Source organism: Petaurus breviceps, unplaced genomic scaffold (genome assembly GCF_028583685.1).
Source record: "Petaurus breviceps papuanus isolate PSGF00001 unplaced genomic scaffold, PetGlider_PUasm1.0 419, whole genome shotgun sequence".
NCBI lineage: Eukaryota > Metazoa > Chordata > Mammalia > Diprotodontia > Petauridae > Petaurus > Petaurus breviceps.
In genome coordinates, this window is record NW_027186324.1 from 3,586,967 (window position 1) to 3,606,872 (window position 19,906).

The 19,906-nt window shown below is 36.2% G+C and overlaps 1 protein-coding gene across 7 annotated transcripts in view; it reads right to left on the bottom strand.

The window, feature by feature from the left end:
* RFX8 (regulatory factor X8) overlaps window positions 1-19,906 on the bottom strand; it is a 135,555-nt gene that overhangs the window by 50,326 nt on the left and 65,323 nt on the right. For 2 of the 7 annotated variants that reach the window (XM_069100519.1, XM_069100523.1), the window contains exons 5-7: window positions 10,385-10,448; window positions 2,544-2,654; window positions 1,842-1,919 (exon numbers count right to left, since the gene is read on the bottom strand). In XM_069100519.1, coding sequence (XP_068956620.1) covers window positions 1,842-1,919; window positions 2,544-2,654; window positions 10,385-10,448 — 253 coding nt within the window. Of the gene's footprint in view, window positions 1-1,841; window positions 1,920-2,543; window positions 2,655-10,384; window positions 10,449-19,906 lie in introns of those variants that run through there. The other 5 variants (XM_069100520.1, XM_069100521.1, XM_069100522.1 and 2 more) reach the window with 5 other exon arrangements.

Sequence of the window (19,906 nt, forward strand, 5' to 3'; positions counted from 1 at the left end):
ATAAAAAAGAGTCCTACAAAAAATTCCTTCTATCACATAAATATGGTCTTGATACCTAAACCAAGTAGAGCAAACACAGAGAAAGAAAACTATACACCAATTACCCTAGTGAATATTAATTTTAAAATTATTAATAGAACACTAGCAAAGAGATTATAATAATATATCATAAATATTATTACTATGATCAGGTTGGATTTATACCAGGGCTTCAGAGCCAGTTGAATATTAGGAAAACTCTAAGCAATAATTTACCATATAAATAACAAAAATCATATGATTATTTCAACAGATGCAGAAAAAGCTTTTTGACAAAATATACCTATTCCTATTTAAATAAAAACACTAGAAAGCACAGGAATAAATAGAACTTTTCATAAAATGATAAGTAATATCTATCTAAAACCAAGAGCAAGCATTGTCTTTAATGGGGATAAACTAGAAGCCTTCCCAATAAGATTAGGGATGAAGCAAGGATGACTATTATCAATATTATTATTCAATATTATACTAGAAATGCTAGTTATAACAATAAGAGAAGAAAAAGAAATCAAAGGAATAAGCACGGACAATGAGGAAACAAAACTCACTTTTTGATAGGGGGATGATGAAGATTTTAGATGATGGGATGGTTTACTCAGAGAACCCTAGAGAGTCATCTAAAAAACTAGTCAAAACAGTAAAGCTACAAGATATAAAATAAATCTATACAAACCATTAATATTTCTAAATATTACCAACAAAACCCAGCAGGAAGAGATAGAAAGAAAAATTCTGTTTAACTACAGATTACTAGTATGAAATAGTTGGGAATCTATCTGCCAAGTGACAGGCAGGATCTATATGAATATAATCATAAAACATTCTTCACACAAATAAAGACAGATTCAAATAATTAGAGAAGTGTTCACCGCTGATAAAGGCCATTATAGTAAAAATAGCGCATAGGATTTCAGTGGAAATCAATTACATATCTATATATCAGTATCATGGGCAGGGGTCAGCTGGGTGGCACAGAGGATAGAGCACTGGGCCTGGAGTGGGGAATTCAAATCTGGCCTTGGACGCTTAACTAGCTGTATGACCTTGGGCAATTCACTCAATCCCTATTTGTTTTAGTTCCTTATCTATAAAATGGGGACACACTAAAGAAGGAAATGAAAATAGTGGCTAAGGAATTATCCTTTCTTTTTTCTTTCCTTCCTTCCTTTTTTCTGTAATTTTTTTTGTTTGTGTTTTTTTTTCTTTTTTGGAGGCAATCCAAGTCAAGTAACTTGCCCAGGATCACATAGCTACTAAGTGTCTGAGGCTGGATTTGAACTCAGGTCCTCCAGACTCCAGAGCCGATGATCTATCCACTGTGCCACCTAACTGCCCTTAGTGGTCTGTGTGTGTGTGTGTGTGTGTGTGTGTGTGTGTGTGTGTGTGTAACTTCCAGTGTGGAAACTCCCTTTGATGCAGACTGGCCACTCTTTGGTGATTTATAGTCTTAGAGAGATGTCTTACTCTCTAATGAGAAGTTAAATTTTTTTATAGTCACGTAGGTATTATTTTTAGAGGTTGAACTCAAACCCAGATCTTTCTGACTCCAAAGTTGGCTCTTTATCCACTAAAACACACTGCCTCTTAATTATCTTTATCTCACACAATGTTTAAATTTTATATTAATGAATACATATAAAGTTATACCTATTAGCTAGCTAAATGGCATGTTTATTCATTAAATATCACCTCTTTGATTTCTTGAAGTAAAAACATTAATAAGTATGGCCCATGTTGACAGGAGGAATGCCCATACCCATGAAACCACAGGTATTTGATTTTGATGTGTAAAATCCTACCCTGTCAAGTTCCTGATTCCTCACATTTTGTAAAATATCTTGACAGTAGTTACAATATTCGTCAGCAAGAAATACAACCTAGGTCAGAGAAGAACAATTATTCCAGTTCTTGTTAATTCACTCTCTAGAGTCTTTTGCTATACCCTCCCTCCACAGCTGGCATCCTTATGCTAAGACCATTCAAGCTTGGGGCTTACTTTACAAATAGCAGTTTACGTGAGTCTCATTTCCCACATGAATACATCCAATCTTTCCCACCTCTACTCCTCCCCCTGTAAATACTCACCAGTTTTTACTCTTCTTCAAGTCACTAACTCCTTCCTTTCCCTTCATTGTTCTTCTGTCCCAGCTCCTCTCCTACAGAGGTGGAAGTCTTGTTCCCTTTCCTTTCACATTGATGCAGCCCCAAACTGGGAGCTGAACAAAGTAGCCCCAATCTAGGGACAGCACTTAGGAAGCAACAGAGGCCAAGTGAAGCCCCCAGCCATCACTACTCCCCCTGAAGAGGATAGGACTCTTTTTTCAACCTGAAACCCTACCACAGGTTTCATCCCAGGGAAGAGACCTTCCCAGGATTCTCAGATTTGGGAAAGCAAAAGTGAATCTTGCCCATCTCCATCTGAGGCATAATCAGCAGAACTTTACTGTCCGAAGGAGCACATAAAATGAAAACATAATTTCTTTCTAGAAGTTCAAACTTACCATTTTATAAGAGTATTTTTTTGCCAGTTCTTGCTCCCAAAAAGGAAATCTCCTGAATTCACACAAAGGAAATCCACCTGTATCTGTCTTTGTCTGCAAATTAACATCAAGCTAGAGAAAGTTTAGTAAATGTCTTATTTCCTTCATAACATATTTATTATCCTGCAACAAACTATATGAATAGAAAGAAAACAAACACTATTTTGTCAACAGATTTCACTGCTTTAGTAGTCTGTCAGAAGGCTAGGACACAGAACTGTTCCAAGGAAGACAACAGTATATCTGACCTCAAATAAACCTGAACCTCTCCTCTATATTGCTGTGATCTATAGTTATTAGTTCATGGTTATGGATTTAATATCCTGTGAAAATAATTTGTGAATCTGGAGCCAGAATTTCTACTCTTGAGATAATTAGTGAAAGTATGCTGACGATGAAAAGAATTAAGACTATGTTGGAACATGCATACTATTGGGGGATGTAGAAATATGCATATTTTTCCTATGCTATGTACATTTTTGCATTGTCAATCATCTATAAATCTCATAACTTAAATTCACTTACATAAATAATTACAGGTCAAACTGCTTTATATAACAAATGCTATAAAAAGGATCACTTGAAAATATTTCCAGGTTTCAACTGATTGTGCACTATGTAAATGCTTTCATTGATGGTTTCACTAAAAAAACCTTATAAATATGAATTATTCAGTGCGATGCATACTTTTTCCTGTGTTTCTATCCACAATAGTAGCTTGCTATGATAAAAGCCTTAAAGATTCTCTTCTATCAAGGAGTTCCTCTTATGTGTGTTAAGATCATACATAATTATCTAACAAACGCAATAACAAATAACACTGTTCAAGAATTATCTGATTCAAGGCAGCTAGGAGGCCCAGTGAATAGAGTACTGGCCCTGGAGTCAGGAGGACCTGAGTTCAAATGTGGCCTCAGACACTTGACACACTTACTAGCTGTGTGTCTTGGGCAAGTCACCTAACCCTAATTGCTTTGTCTTCCCCCCTCCAAAAAAAAAGAATTATCTGATTAGTAACATCAAGTGAGTAACATCCACATTCAAACCCATCTCTGTGCCTTTTCACTGGCTGTTCCCCATGTCTGGAAGATACCCCCTATGCACCTCTAAATTTTAGAATAATAACAATAATTATGATAATGATGATTGGTGGTGAGAGCTAACATTTATATAGAATTATAAGGTTTATAAAACACTTTACAAATATTATCTCACCTTATCCTTACAACAACCTTGGCCGTTAGATGTTATTATTTCCATTTTACATATAAGGAAACCAGGGCAGACAGAAATTAAGTGACTTGCTCAGAGTTACACAGTCAGTGAGTATCTGAGACTGGATGTGTGTACAGGTCTTCCTGATCTTCCTCACCTGTCTAGTGCTTTATCTGCTGTGCCACCTACCTCAATTCAAAACTCGTTTCAACCGGCAATTCATACATTTGGCTTTTCCTGATACTTTCAAAATGCTACTATATTTACCTTGTCTATATTTTGTATTTAGCTCTATGTGTAAATATTATTTCCACAAACTGAATGTAAGCTCCTTGAGGGAAGGGACACTTCATTTTTGTCTTTGTATCCCCTGTATCTAACAAAGTAACCAAAATATTATATTATTATTATATATTATGTATCATGATTAATACATAATGATATATCATTTATTACTATATTATAATCAATGCTTGTTAATTTGTATATGTCTACCAAAGGTGTTCATCACTAAACAGAGGAGATGTCTTGCAAGAGATTAAAAAAAAAAGAAAGGGGCAGCTAGGTGGTACAATGAACAGAGCACCAGCCATGAAGTCAGGAGGACTCAGACACTTGACACTTAACAAGTTGTATGACCTTGGGCAAGTCACTTAACCCCAATTGCCTTGCCTTCCCCCCTTCAAAAAAAAGGGATTCCCCATAGATGGTAAGATATTCCAAATTCTCCTGTTTGCATATGGTATTGTGCTGACTACATCAAGCCAAAGAGGGTTACAGGGTCTTCTCCATTATTGCTTTCTTGAGAGAAATTAATGACTACTTCACTGGTTTGTCCATTAGAACTTCTGAAAGCACAAATATAGCTGGTACTGGGAATGATAGAAGGAATATATTAAGATGTTTTGTTGCTGAAACACTAACTCCCCCAAATATATCCATCCATTTTCTCTACAATAATGCTGCATCCATCTAAGTCCATTAATCATCTGCTGGTACCTCTGTGGTTAACTAGGACATTTTCCTTATAATAATATAGAAATCTGTAAAGCTCAAAGGTGTATCAAGTTCATCCCAACTAGACATATTCAAAAGAAGTCAAGTGATAGCGTTTGTCATCAGAAAATTTGAGGAACTGATACTCAGGAGAATGAAAAATCCACTAGTGCAGAAAAAAAAAATTTGTAAGTTCCTGAATTCAATTCCTACAAAGGCCAGGCCACAGAAACTATTTATAGGAAAATGTTTTCATTATAAACCAGTAAAAATAAGTAATCTCAAGAGTTTTATGAAAGCTTATGAATTATCTTTCCTATACTCTATTTTTCTTAATCAGAAACTTGCAGTAAAATTTCAAAAGAATAAGTAGGTAACTAATTAATTGGTATCAGTGATACTTGTTTTTTAATTTAATCAGTCCATGGCAATTATCCCTCTGGAAAAGCAAAGAAAAAAGTTCAAAAGGCAATTATTTTCTAATGTGTTATTTGTCAAAGAGAGAAGGAATACTTAAAACATTGATAAGATTTTAAAATTACATCATAGTAATTTTTAAATTGAAATTTATTAGAATATCCTCAATTCTGTTAAACAAGCATTTATTAAGTGTCTATAATGTGCTAGATACTGGGCTAGGCCCTGTGGATTTAAGACAGAAAAACAGTCTCTGCCCTCAAGCAGTATACATTCTTTAGAGGGAAATAAATATTACTCCAAAATAAAGTTATGGAGATTTCTCTTCCTCCCCTTACTATTTAAGAGAGAGCATCATGGTACAATCAACTCAAAGGGGAGTGTATTTCCATATAAATTGCATATATCAGATATTGATTTGCTGGATTAAAAACATGAGGAAGCTCAGGCTGGAAAGGCCATTCTAAAATGTTACTCTTACAAAGAGGGAACCCTTGAAAATTAAAATGACCTAGAACAATTAGACATACAATGTGTGGGTCTATGAGTAGAAAAACAACCAAATTTATTTTCTACTCTTTAGCTTTCCAGCAACGATAATTTCTGCGATGATGCTCACATAATTCTGGTTTACTTTGTAATTTAGATATGAGATCTTTTTCTTCAATGAAACTAAGGCATTTTCTGAAGGGCTTCAAACTAGGAGAGCTGAATCATATAGAAAATGACATTCTTACTAAATGAAACTAAAAAGAAAGAAGAAAGTTGCAGTTAAATGAAAGGATCGTTTCACAGGTATTCATTAGAGAGGCAAAGAAAGGATTGGGAAGAGTGGGTTTTATTGTACGTGTAAAAGTAAAAGATCCCATGGAATCATGGGATCGTGTTTTGCAAAACTAAAAATAAAAGTGTTATTTGCAAAAAGGCCATCAGGAAAATAATTACAGTATATGTACCAAAATCAGTTGATGGGGATAAAGTGGTAAAGAAATTCTATAAAAGACTTGACAAGATTCTTCTAATTAAATTAACATAAAATCTGATACATGGTGACTTCATTGCAAAAGTGGAAAAAGATAAAGATGGTGAGAAATGTATAGGAAAGCATGGTTCAGGAAGAAATGAGAAAGGCCAAAGACTTGAGACACAGATTACAAAAAAGTTTCAGGACTCTATATTGTGAACAAAAAAGAATTGATAGGTTCTAGACTTTTGGGACCTCAAATAAGAATTAAATAAATTATATTTTGCCAGATGAAGACTTGTTATTGATGTGGGAATGATCTTTGATTCAATTGTCTGTGCACTATTCAACAATCAAGTCATCAATGCTAAGATCAGAATTATCAATATTACTTTAAAAAGATAAAAATGAGATAAATATAGTATACAATTGAAACAAATTAAGTGTGAAATATTTAAATAAGTAACAAAAATGAAAAAATGGGAAATGGACAACAGAAATGACATCAATACTGACTATATTAATTTTATCAAGAAACTTAATCAATGTAATTTAATTGTCTCTACAACAAAGGGGCATAAAGTATCTTGATCAGAAAAATATCTGACTAATTTGCCAAAAAAGTATGGAGAATGTAAAATACCATTATGATGATTATTTGTTGATTACAAATAAGTATTTGATTTGGTAGAACAAATTCTTCTTCACATGCTCTTTTACAAGAAGGTATCTCCTGTCCAAACATCAAAATCAGTCAGGAGTCCTTGAAAGATTTATATCTAGCAGAAATAACATTGTTCAACAACTGTCTAGTAACAAACATCAGGTGGAGCATAAAACAGGGTTAAATGCTTGCAAAAGGTGTTCACACCTGTGATAGAGAAGATCCAATGCTGAATCCAGGATAAAGAGTGATTCCTTGTGTATGAGCGTCCTCTAAATGCTGTTTGTAAATGACATCATGTTGATTGCATCAAGTTCAGTTCTGGAATATTAAAGAACCTTCTGGATGCAATAATTAAAAGGAATTTGACCATTATCTATTCACACAGGAAAGACAAAGTGGATGAAGTAGATGAAGAATGTTTATTGTTGAAATTGTTGAAAAATGCATATGGAATGTATGAATGGATTATTTAAAATGAATTAGATTCTCATGTTTCAAACACTATGCTAAGCACTAGGAATGCAAATGCAAAAGTGAAAATCCCTGTCCTCGGAAGCTCATAGTCTAAAGGAGGAAGCAACCCACACAGGGGAATAGCAGCCCAAGAAGGATGCTATGGATGGTCATTGAAAAAATAATGCAGTCCATTAGTATCCTTTCCAGAGGCAATGGTAATGGCAATTTGATCAAAGATCTCAATGAAAGAGGTAAAAAGTGTGGGACGGGGGTACAGAGCAGGAAGCAGCAGAAGCAACAGGGTGGAAAAAGATTGGGGTAAAGGGATTGCAGAGTCAAGTAGCTAAACTTGCCCAAGGCACATTTTCTGGTGATAAGTTTAGAAGGGGAAAGTTAACATTAATTAATCATCTAGCCTTAAGTAGCTTTTAGAAAGGGGTGTTTTGTTGTTGTATCATTTCAGTCCTGTCTGATTCTTCATGACGCCATTTGGGATTTTCTTGGCAAAGATACCAATGGGGTTTACCGGTTCCTTCTCCAAAAGAAGCTTTTTTTTTTTTTAAGAAGGTGATCCAATAGTGGCAGCACAAACTGAAAGTGGAAAATAGCCAAGGTGAAAATAAGGATGTCGTGGACAATTTTAAAAACTCATCCCATCACTATGTCTATCTGTAACAGATAACAGGGCAGGCAGATGCTGAGTCAGGTTGAAAGTTGAGCAAGAGGAAGATAGCAGCCTGGATTGTGTTTGGGAAATCTAAAAACTTTACTGACTCCAACCTTCCCAGGAAAGCAAAGACCCATCTTTTCAAAACTAACATTCTATAGGAACTGCTATATGACACAGAGATATGGAACACAATTGTCTCTGAAGAATGAAAAATGAGTCTCCTAAAGAGAGCACAGGGGAGGCATATGGTAGGTATGACTAGACTAAAGTATATATTTAATGAAGGACTCTGAAGAACAAGAAGAAAAGATATCTTTAAGGAATCAGAAGAGAGGGACAGAAAATGGATTGGCCACGTGGCAAGAATGAGAATCGATGGGTAGACAGTGAGCGATCTCCTCTGGAATCTTTGCCATGTCGGAAGAAAGCAAGGAATGTCACCATCATGTTGGGTGGACCGTCTGAGGTGAATTTCATAGGAGAACATGAACAAGAGTGGCACAGCATGGGCAAGCTTAAATAGGGTACAATCTCTATCATGAAGACACTTTGGAATTGAGATTACTCATCTATTTTAGCATTTGAATGTTGGAGATGTCAAGATGCTTCTATGCCAAAATTTTAATTGGGCAATACAGTAATGACATAATTGAAATTACTGTACTAGGCAAGTAGGCAAAATAGTAGATAAAGTGTCTGACTTGGGTCTTACCCAAATCAGGAACTTACCACTTGTGTGAGCCTGGGCGAGTCATTTAACTTTTACTAGCTTCAGTGTCCTCATTTATAAAATAACAGTTGCAGCACTTTGAAGATCAAATGAAATAATGTATATGAAGCACTTTGCAAACCTTAAAATGCCACACAAATATTAGTTATTATTGCTTTTCCTAGTAGGAAACTTTGGCATTATCTGTTTTCTCTATCTCCTTTGGTCTTTCTTTATATCCTCAGTAACCAAATCTTTTTTTTTTGGGGGGGAGGGGAGAAGGCAGGGTCATTGGGGTTAAGTGACTAGCCCAAGGTCACACAGATAGTAAGTGTCAAGTGTCTGAGTTCACATTTGAACTCAGGTCCTCCTGACTCCAGGGCCTGAACTCTGTTCACTGTGCCACCTAGCTGCCTCTCCAGTCACCAGATCTTAATGGTTCTGCCTTGTAGAGGGTTCTTTCTTTTTTTTCCTCTATTTCCTGGGCCACTATTCCATTCTAGACACCTCATCTTAAACTACTCTCGTTCCTTGGTCTTCCCACCTCCCGTTTCTCTTGTATCCAACCCCTCCTGCACATTGCTATAGATGACACTCCTCAAAAATGTCGATTTCACCACATTATTCACCTGCCACAGATCTTTGAATACTCTCTTACTGTCACTGAATCAAATCCCAATCTCTCAGGCTAGCATTTAAAGTCCCTCCATGTTGCGGCCTCTCTGCCTACTCAGCCTTTTCTCCATCACTAACACAGGCTTTTTACAGGTTCCCACAAGCTGATTTTCACCTCCAAAATTATGCTCATGCTTTTGGATCCTTCTCCTCACTTCTCAATATGGGCTGTCCTGCTCTCTTCCAATGCAAATTCTACCCATTCTTCTTCCAGGTTGAGGACTTCCTTCTCTATTTAATATTTTCTGATAGTTTCAGGTCATTGTGATATCTCCTTCTTTAGAGTTCTTATTGTACTTAGAATTATATAGTTTTCATATTGTTTTGTTCTCTAAGAATTTAATGAATATCTTATCTGAGAGGCAGCCTGGGGCTATAGGAAAAAAAAAACCCATTGGATTTGGAATCTGAGAACCTACTCTGCTCCTAGATTTCTCATATGTAAAATGAGGGGCCTGGACAATATGGTCCCTTGTAGCTCTAAATCTATGACCGAGGAGTCAGGGACTCTCATCTTTTCAACTTTTAACTTTATCCCCAACAGAGCCTGGGGCAGTATTAGGACCTATTCATTAAACACCTGTGTATTCAAGAATACTCAATGGTGAAACGTAATCAAAATATTGTACTATCTTGGACACCCTGGGAAAAATTCATCTTGTAGTTAAACAGATTTAACTGTTAATGGTTAAGTTTCCTCATGTGTAAAATGAAATGGTTGGACTAGGTGACCTGCAGAGTCTCTTATAGCTCTAAATCTATGACACTATGAGTTATGAATAATAACAAACTTTACAGCAATCATGGATGGGGAGGAAGAAGACTCTGGAGGTATTTTCTTATAAACCTGCCATCGTTAATACATTCTCTTTGTCATTTAAAGGAACACTACAGTTAAACTGTTAATGAGAACAACAATGCAGTGGTAACCTATAAATGTTTCCAAGGCATCAAAAACAGTTTCATTGAATTATATAATCATTGATTTTCCCACCAGATTTATATTAGTAAATCTATTTTTTATGATACTCACTGTTCCTTTTCTTTGGATGAGGCTGTCGTAATTAGTTGATTTTTCCAATCCAGACACATACCCACTGTTGTAGAAGAGATAACAGAAACATTACTTTTCACCCAGACACTTGTCTCTTTCTTAGCATAAGAATAATATTTCCTTCATGGCTGGGTTGTTTGAATGGAATACAACATTTATTTAAAAATACTCCCCTGAGTCATCTATTCATAACTGGTAGGTAACACCTGCATAAGTCAGTTTAAAAATGCATTCCTGTAACTGAACATCATTTTCTTTTATCTTGTTAGACCCCTCAAAAGGAAGGTCATGGTTTCATCTATACAATAAACTCCTAGTGGTGTGGGTTATGGGAACAGTCATTTTTTGTCTCCTGACTTCTAACATTAAAATATCAATTCAGAAAAAGCATCAGGATGCCAGTGGTTATTTTGATTAAGACTGAGATAAAACCCTCTATAGAATAAGAAATCTAGTAATAAAGGATCAAGATGTACATTTTATGGTACCCTCCATGCTTATGCTTCATAACATTCATTCATTCATCAATTATTTGCTAAGTGGCTACTCTGTAAAGGGCGCTGGGCTGAGGTATTGGCAGAAAGACAGGCATACATAGCATTGTATTCACATAAGACAGGCATGTTGCACTAAGGGTTCTGTAGTGTTTTAAAAACTCACTCTTTGTGCAAGTAGATAAAGACAGAATTTCTGGGGTCTGTCTTCCATATTTTGTCCTGAAGCTGACCTGAGCCTCGCATGAACTTTGGGAAAGACTCCCTGGCTCCATTTTAGCAACTTATATAGCATTTGGGGAGAAGAAAAAAGTAAAGCAGTAGGTTCTTGGAGTCATTGCTATTCTTCATGAGATGAAGATAAGGCTGGGACCCTGTGTCACTTCCTGGAGCAGAGAAAGCATGGAAATAGCTCTTACAAAGGTGAATTTCTTCAATTACTTTCTATGCCAATGAAACCACAGATCTGAGTCCAAAAGCTACTTCGTGTGCACAGAAAGCTCACCTCTGAAGGTTCACGACAGCCCTTTCTCTGATCCTAATGCTATCTAATTGGGCAGAATAAACTACATGCAATTTCATAAAACAGTTTGGGTAGATTTAGCATTCCAGAAATGCTAACTCACTATAAAATCAAATTTTGCCTGTTTTATCACCATATTGTCCCTTCGGTATTTTTTTTTACCTGTTAGTAATATTATCTGGGACTTTACCATGGAAAAAGGGGTGTGATGGGAAGTGAGAGCAGTGAGGAGTGGAGGAGACAACAGTAACATCAAGGTTTTATTGGTAGAAAAAAATGTGTACAGCTGGGATGAGGAGGACTGTAATAGAGAGGCAGAGCAGAAAGGCAAGAATTTCAAATAATTCAGGAAATATATTTGTCATCTTCAAATGACATCTTGACAGGGTGGAATAATAGTTGAGTTTCTCCAGGTAGTATTTATAAACTGTCCATTGCCACTACATCTGGGACATTGTATAAATAAAGACAGAATAAATCAAAGTGGGCATAATGCCTAGAACACATCAAGAAGGCAAAACAGTGCCAAGGAAAAGAAAGTTCTGAAAATGAAAGGCTGGTGAAAAGTGAAACCTAATCCTAAAAATATTTATAAACTTCTAAAGAGGGTACTTAAAAAAGCTCACTGCCTCCAGGAAGCCTTCCCAAGGCAGCAACTTTGTCACCACAACTCAACTTTGTCCAAACATGCTATTCCCTAACCACCCTGTTTACAAAATACCCGGACTCCTTTGCTGAACCACAATATAAATATTTATATAAACAGTGACCATATTTTCCAAACACCAAATCAGGACGCATGATCAAGAAAGGATAATTCTTTTGCAAACTTTATTAAAAACACACTTTCTTTTCTTATAATTGGGACTGTTCTGAATCATCTGGGACATATGTCAGTCCCATAACCAAGCATTATTAAGCACATACTCTGTGCCCGGCACTGTGCTACTAGAGAAAGAGAGAGAGAGAAAGAGAGAGAGAGAGAGAGAAAGAGAGAGAGAGAGAGAGAGAGAGAGAGAGAGAGAGAGAGAGAGAGAGAGAGAGAGAGAGAGAGAGAGAGATGGATAGATAAGAGAGAGAGATAATTTACCTATACATTACTTGAGGCAACTGTAGCACAGTGAATAGAATGGTGGACCTGGAGTGAGAAAGACCTAAATTCAAAGCCAACCCCAAACAACTATCTGGGTGATCGAGGACAAGTCATTTAACCCTGTTTGCCTCAGTTTCCTCATGTATAAAATGAGATGGAAAAACAAATAGCAAACCACTCTGGCAAGAAAACCCCAAATTGGTTACAAAGAATCACACATGTCTGAACAACAGCAAAAATTTTATATTTTCTATTCTCTCCTATTCCATGTGTGATTATACATTCTTTTTCTATCCATAGCTATGAAAGACAAAACCTTCCATTCTCCTCAAATATATAATCTCTTCAAGATTCAGCTCAAGCAGTACCTTCCACACAAAGCCTTTCCTGGTCTTCCCAACTGCTTGTGACTTCCTTCCCAAGCTCCCCTGTATTAATTTTGTATGTATTTGTATATTCTCATCTAAGAGGGTTTTGTGGGTAGGTCACATTCACATGTAGCCTACATGGGGTGGTCACTCTTACTTGAATCATAACTACCACATTGATTCTCACTCCTTCTTTTAAGATAATATCAGGGTTTGTTTGGATATTTATTAATTACCAAAATAGCAACCTCTCTCATTAATTAACCAATTAGCTCATTTCTGCCCCACTTTCTTTAAAACTAAATATTTAATAAACCAGAGAAATCTCTTTTCCCATAAGAAGCTGCTCACCTCTTTCTCTGTGTCAAAACCTTCACTCTCTTAGGCTTAAAGATCAAAGTTATATATACAAAAGTTGTATGTACAATTTATGAACCTTGTAATAAATAATAACACAGATACATAAGCAATTGTTTACAATGCTGTAATTATAATTGTTTCAGCTTTGAGAAAGATCACAACCAGAGTCATCTCTCTATATTGACTCTTCCTCACTTCTGGAATAGTCCCAAATATTCACTTTACTCAGGATAAAAAGTCTCTTCTCAAGAATTATCTTCATCTTCTTTGCAACTTAGTCATTGTCAGTCGTCTACATAAAATGTCTCTTCAACCTCTTTTTTCTCAGTCTTCTCATAGATTCTCTTCAGCCATCATTCTTTTTTTTTTTTTAAGTAATTGGGGTTAAGTGACTTGCTCAAGGTTACATGGCCAGTTTTTTTGTGTGGGTGTTAAGTATCTGAGGCCAGAATCGATCCCAGGTCCTCCCGACTCCAGGGCCGGCACTGTTACTCACTACGCCATCTAGCCGCCCTGTCAGCCATCATTCTTAAAAGTATTTCCAGAATGACAGTTTAACTGCCCATAGCTTAATATATTATTGTTTCTCCTAAAGATATAATCTCAGACATCTGTGGTGTCTGAGGAGTCCATTGAAGCTGATGTTACATTTATAAGTGTACACATTGTCTCCACTGATAGAATGCTCCTCGAGGAGAAGGACTGTTACATTTGTGTCTTTGAATCCCCTGCACATAGTAGGTCCTTAATAAATCTCATTGATTTACTGATTCTACTTAAACTAGAGAATAAAATCTGCAGCTATTTAACTTACTACCTCTAGAACCTAACACAATATGCCTGGAACTCACTGGGTCATTCTAACAACATTGGTAACTGAGTTTCCATCAATATTCAGAAATTGGAGTACTAATGATAAGGCCTTGTCATTGTCTAGTTTAGGTTTAAAAGCAAAGACTAGAGACCCTTACTCATTTTCCTCTACCTACAGGCCCCTGCTCAATTCAGTAGCTTTGGAAATATGTGATCATTCAACTACTTGGACCTCAACCTTATGCCACTGATTCAACACAATCCATTCCCTTCCATCCAGTCACGCATCAATTCATTCATTAGATATTTTATTATAATATGCAAACCACCATGCCAGACACTGGGGGAGATATAAAGTTAAAAAGAAATGGTTTGTTTGGAGGTTTTTATACCCATAAAGTTTATAATTAACTAAAAGAATGCATTATTGTCCCTTTTCCCTTTGTAGTCAATTCAATTCAATAAACATAAATTAAAAGCCTACTAGGTGCAAAGCTCTGTCCTAGATGCTTAAGATAAGGAACAACTATCGCTACTGAATTATTTCCTAGTTTCCTCTAAATTAGGGGGGGATCTATAATATTTTATTTAATTTGGGATTTCATCCATCAAAACGCCCATGTAGGATGACTGGAAAAATATTTCATAGTTGCTAGGATACAGGACAAAGAGAAATAAAGGCATGGTCTTATGTAAACTTGTAAAAGCAAAACTTAACTGTCTCCTTATGCAGAGAACCTGTCAGCTGTCTTGTACATCCATTAAAATGCTATAGTTCTAAGGTAAATGTCTAGTAATGGGTCAAAAGGTAGTTTTGCAGTGAACTACCAAGTACTTTAAAATAAATTTATGTCATCTAAAGGGCTGTTGAAAGAGAAGCAATGTGGCATAGTGGAAGGAATTATCCAAACATCTGCTGGAGCTCTTTCTGCCAAAAGCAGAACAGCTAATGACTTCTTGACTTGCCTTAGTGACAATTTCATTCTTCAAAAGACGAAGGGACAAATAAGGGAAAATTCTCTTCTGCATCGGAATCTCACTGACTGGGATAGAAATTATGGTATTCCAGAAGAAAGAGTCCCTTCCCTCTTATAATTTATGGTAAAGGAGAGAAATTTTGAGCATAATCTTACTTGTATCTCACTTTCTTTTTCCTTCTCTGTGTTTGTCTCTGTCTGTCTGTCTGTCTGTCTGTCTCTCTTTCTCCCTTGCCCCTCCAAAATATAGATACAGAAGCAGGATACACAAAATGGCTCCCTGTACACACACATAGCTCTAACCCAATAAGCTACCATGTTTCCCTGATAATAAGACCTATCCTGAAAATAAGCCCTCCCCTTACTGTGTAAGATTCCTCTAAAATAAGCCCTCCCCCGAAAATAAGCCCTACTGAGATTGCTACTGTAGTGAAGGTGATCCCCTGCGCTACACACTACACCGTCGTCCCCCCCCGTGAAACGCACGCCGCGCTCCGAGATGCATCCAATCAGAGCTGCAACAGTGAGCGCGTCATCCTGTTCTTCCCCAGTGATTTGCTTATTGAATAAAGGTACATTTTTTTGTTCACATTTACCTGTTTATTAAAATTGCTGTCAATGTTCATTAAAATAAGCCCTCCCCTGAAAATAAGCCCTCTGGTGTTTTTCTGTCCAAAAAAAAAAAAGAATAAGACAGTGTCTTATTATCGGGGAAACACGGTAGCAGCTAGCTTAATAAAAAGATTTGCTTTGGGAGAAGGAGGGAGATGGGGAAAAAGGTATAGCCACAAAATTCCTGTAGACTGCAAAAGGATGTGGATTTCAAAGCTCTGAGGAAAGATAGGAAGGATCCCAAGGAGCAAAATGCTTCAGGGGAAGTTAGCTTTGGAGAGATGGAATGAAATTCTGGATACAAAGGGAAGCAATTCCAGAAAGGAAGTTCTTAAAGTGGGATTTGTCTAAAGAAATTGATATGTATACACAAGAAATTCACCAACTTAGAATTTTAAAAGAAAGTATAGAATATGGAAGGAAAGTCAGATTTTAATAAACAATTAATTTAAATGAGGCACAATCCTGTTGTAGTGTCAGCTATTGAGGGGAGCTATTTGTTTTGCTTGAATATGCATGTGTATTATGAGAAATTTGTTTTTCTTTTTTTGTTCAATGGAAAGGGGGTGGTGGTGGTGAAAAGATAGATTTCTGTTGGTTTAAAAAATAGAAGAGAGCAGTGCTAAAGATATGAAATGTGTGTATTTTCATATGAGGTTACTATTAGGTCATTAATTGTCAAAAAACAATTTACTTAGCTATTTAACTTTATTTAAAAAGTGGGAGTAATCTGGAAATGTTTGTCATTTGAAAAGAAAACATCAATAGAACTGAATATAACAAAAATATAAATAATGTCAGGAATGCTAAAGCTCAGAATAAGCTGAAGCCAGTGGGGGAAGCTAACAACAAATAGGGATTTTATTTTAGTTTTGTTTTTGTTTTTTGCTTTTTGGAGGGGGAAGGCAATTGTAGTTAAGTGACTTGCCCAAGGTCAAACAGCTAGTAAGTATTAAGTGTTTGACGCTGCATTTGAACTCAGGTCCTCCTGACTCCAGGGCCTGTGCTCTATTCACCACCTAGCCTTCCCCAAATGAGGATTTTATAAAGCTATATTGGGTAGAATCAAAGATGGAGTGGATTACAGGCTGATAACAATAGAAAAATGATGCAGCTGCTCAAGTCTTATCTTGCTTCTGTTTTCTCTACAAAGGAAGGTGGCTTTCACACTGGAAAAGACAAAAAATGACTGACTGGAAGTCAATACCCAAAGATAAGTACAGAGATAGTGAGAAGGTACCTAGCTACACTCCAGCGGAAGTGTCAAACTCAAAAAGAAATGGGTCACTAATCCATATGAGGATTCCTTCAAACCACTTGTTGATTTAGTTTTTAAATGTGAAATTATCTATGTTTTAATAGATTTTATTTATTTTGTTAAATATTTCTCAATAACATTTTAATATGATTCTAGTTATACCTGGGAGTGTTACCTAATACCAGCCCCCAGCTCCCAGATCTAGTTTGACACCTATGAATCACATCCTTGGAACTTAAAAAAACAAACAAGCAAAAAAAAAAAAACCTGGCAGGTGTGATTGCTGAGCAATTATCAAAGATACTGAAACAATAATGGAAAACAAATGAGGTATCATAAGATTAGAGAAGGATGGTTGATGCAAAGACAGAAATGAAACCGTTTTTGCCCTCAAGAACCTTTTGTTGTTATTCAGTCATGTCTGTCTCTTTATGACTCTTCATTTAAGGGCTTTCTTGGCAAAGATATGAGAGTAAATTTTCATTTCCTTCCCCAGCTCATTTTACAGATGAGGAAACTGAGTGAAGTGACTTGCCCAGGGTCACACAGCTAGTATCTGAGGCCAGATCTGAATTCATGAAGATGAGTCTTCCTGACTATTCACTGTAACACCTACCTGCCTCTGCTTTTTATGGTAGCAATGTATTAGAAATGAAATCAGTGGCCATTAAGTGGGGGATGGCTGAATGAATGTTGTTTGGATGGATTCCACATAATGAAATATCATTGCATTATAAAAACAAACAACAACAAAAAAGCCCCAAATAACAAAAAACCAAATATAAAGAATTTGGAGACACTTGAGAAGAATTATGTGAAATAATGTAAAGCAAAATAATCATAACCAAGAATACAATTTATGAACTGATGACAATAATTGGAAAGGAAAAGAAAACAACCCTGAAAGACTTTAGAACTCTGATCAATGCAATGACAAGTCTTGACACTAGAGGTCTGATGATGAAATGTACCTGCCTCCTCTCCACAGAGAGGTGCGAGATTATAGGTGGAAAATGAGATTTACATTGTTGGACATGACCAATGTGATGTCTTTGTTTTGCTTAACTATGCCTCCTTGTTTCAAGGGGGTAGTTTATGTTGGGCAGGGGTTATTAGAAAGAAATAGTAATGCTTAAAAACAATAAAATAATTATTTTTTAAAATGAAAGACATTTTTTAAACCTTAAAGAGCTATATAACTATGACTATTGATGTAAATAGAATTACATCTCTTAGACCTAGAAGACACCTTATCTAGTCCTACCTCCTCATTTTTTTGTTTACAGATGAGGAAACTGAGGCCCAGTTGACTTGCCTGGGGTCACAACAAAAGTAAGTAGCAGAGCCAGGATTAACTTCAGGTCAGGATACACCAAATTCAGGGCCCCAAATTGAGCATTATTTCTATCATACCTGTTTGTGTTTCCTTGTGAGAGCTGTGTTTCTAAAGTCCCTAGATTTCTTAATGTAAATGGAAAAATTAAACTTAAAACTACAAATCCAGTGAATAGATAAGATCTATAGGATAGCATAAGAATGAGAAATTGGTCAGTGTTGGAAACACGTAAAGAATTCTTGGCTTGACTGGCAAAACCAGGTGCAACAGAAATACTCCAGGGGGTGGCTGCATTTGCATTCTGTCTACTGGACTGGATTGAGGCAGAAGGCATGGGGACTGGTCTATACATGTTCTGCTGGTACAGGAAACATGACACTGACAGAGGCCTCCCACTATGTTGGACCACCCAAGAGAAGATGCGAGCAAGGCTGAGCTCAATATAGGATTTGGGAGGGAAAACACCGGATCTCTGGCATGGCAGAAGCAGATGGAGTTAATGAGAAGGCCAGACAGGAAAGCCAGTGGCATGTGTTGAGGGGATGATGTTTGCTCGCTCTTACATTATTTCTATTAGTAATAGAAGCTCACATGTATATGATATTTTTGAAAACAAATTTTTATTGATCTTTTGTTTTTACATTGCCCAAATTCCCCTCTGCATTCTTCACTCTCCTCTCCTTTCCAGAGTCATCTTATATAACAAAAAATATTTTTGAAGAATCAAAGAAAAAAGAGAGAGAATAGAAAAAAAAAAGTTAAACCAATGAATACACTCAAAAAATCTGAAAATATATGCAGTGTTCCACATGTGTGGACCTCTGCAAAGGGGTAGAAAGGGAAATATCTTCTTATTTCTCTTCTTTGGGGCCAACCTTGTACTGTGTAATTTTGCAAAATTAATTTTTGATTATTTAGCATTGTTTGTTCTTTCAGTTTACACTGTTGTAGTCACTGTGTATGTTGTTTTCTTGGCTCTGCTCACTTCATTCTGCATCAGTTCATGTAAGTCTTTCCATACTTCTCTGTATTCATCATCTTCATGGTTTCTCACATTACATTAATACTCTGTTTCTTTAGCCATTGTCCAATTGATGAGCATCCACTTTTGTTTTTTTAATGTTATTTTTATTTATTGTATTTAAAGTTATTTTTCTACAGTTATTTTTTATTATGTAACAAAGTACAATTCTTCATATTTATGAAAATGAAACCGTATGTGCTTTGAGCTGATATTCTAGAAGTGGTGGTAGATTTACTTCAAACTATCAACATCCTTACTTTGTCCATGAAACTTTTCCTGATCTGTTTAGGTGACAGTGACCTCTCTTCAAATTTAGCACAGCCTTTAAGACATTGTCCTAACTTCTCACATCTGCATTGTAATCCGGTTATTCAGAACGTGCCTAATCCTTAACCCACACCGAAGTATATTATAAACTTCTTGAGGGGAGAATTCGTCATATTTCATTTTTATATCTTAGGATCTAAGATAGTGCTTTGCATAAAGTAGGCTTCATAGATAATAACTGAATCAGAGTGTAATGAATTTGTTAAGGTGAGAGGATGATGATGTAATCAAAGGAAATAGAATTCTTTATGAACAAAGAAAATAGCAACCTACTTTGCAAAAATGTTAAGACAACCTAATATATGTAACTGAAAAA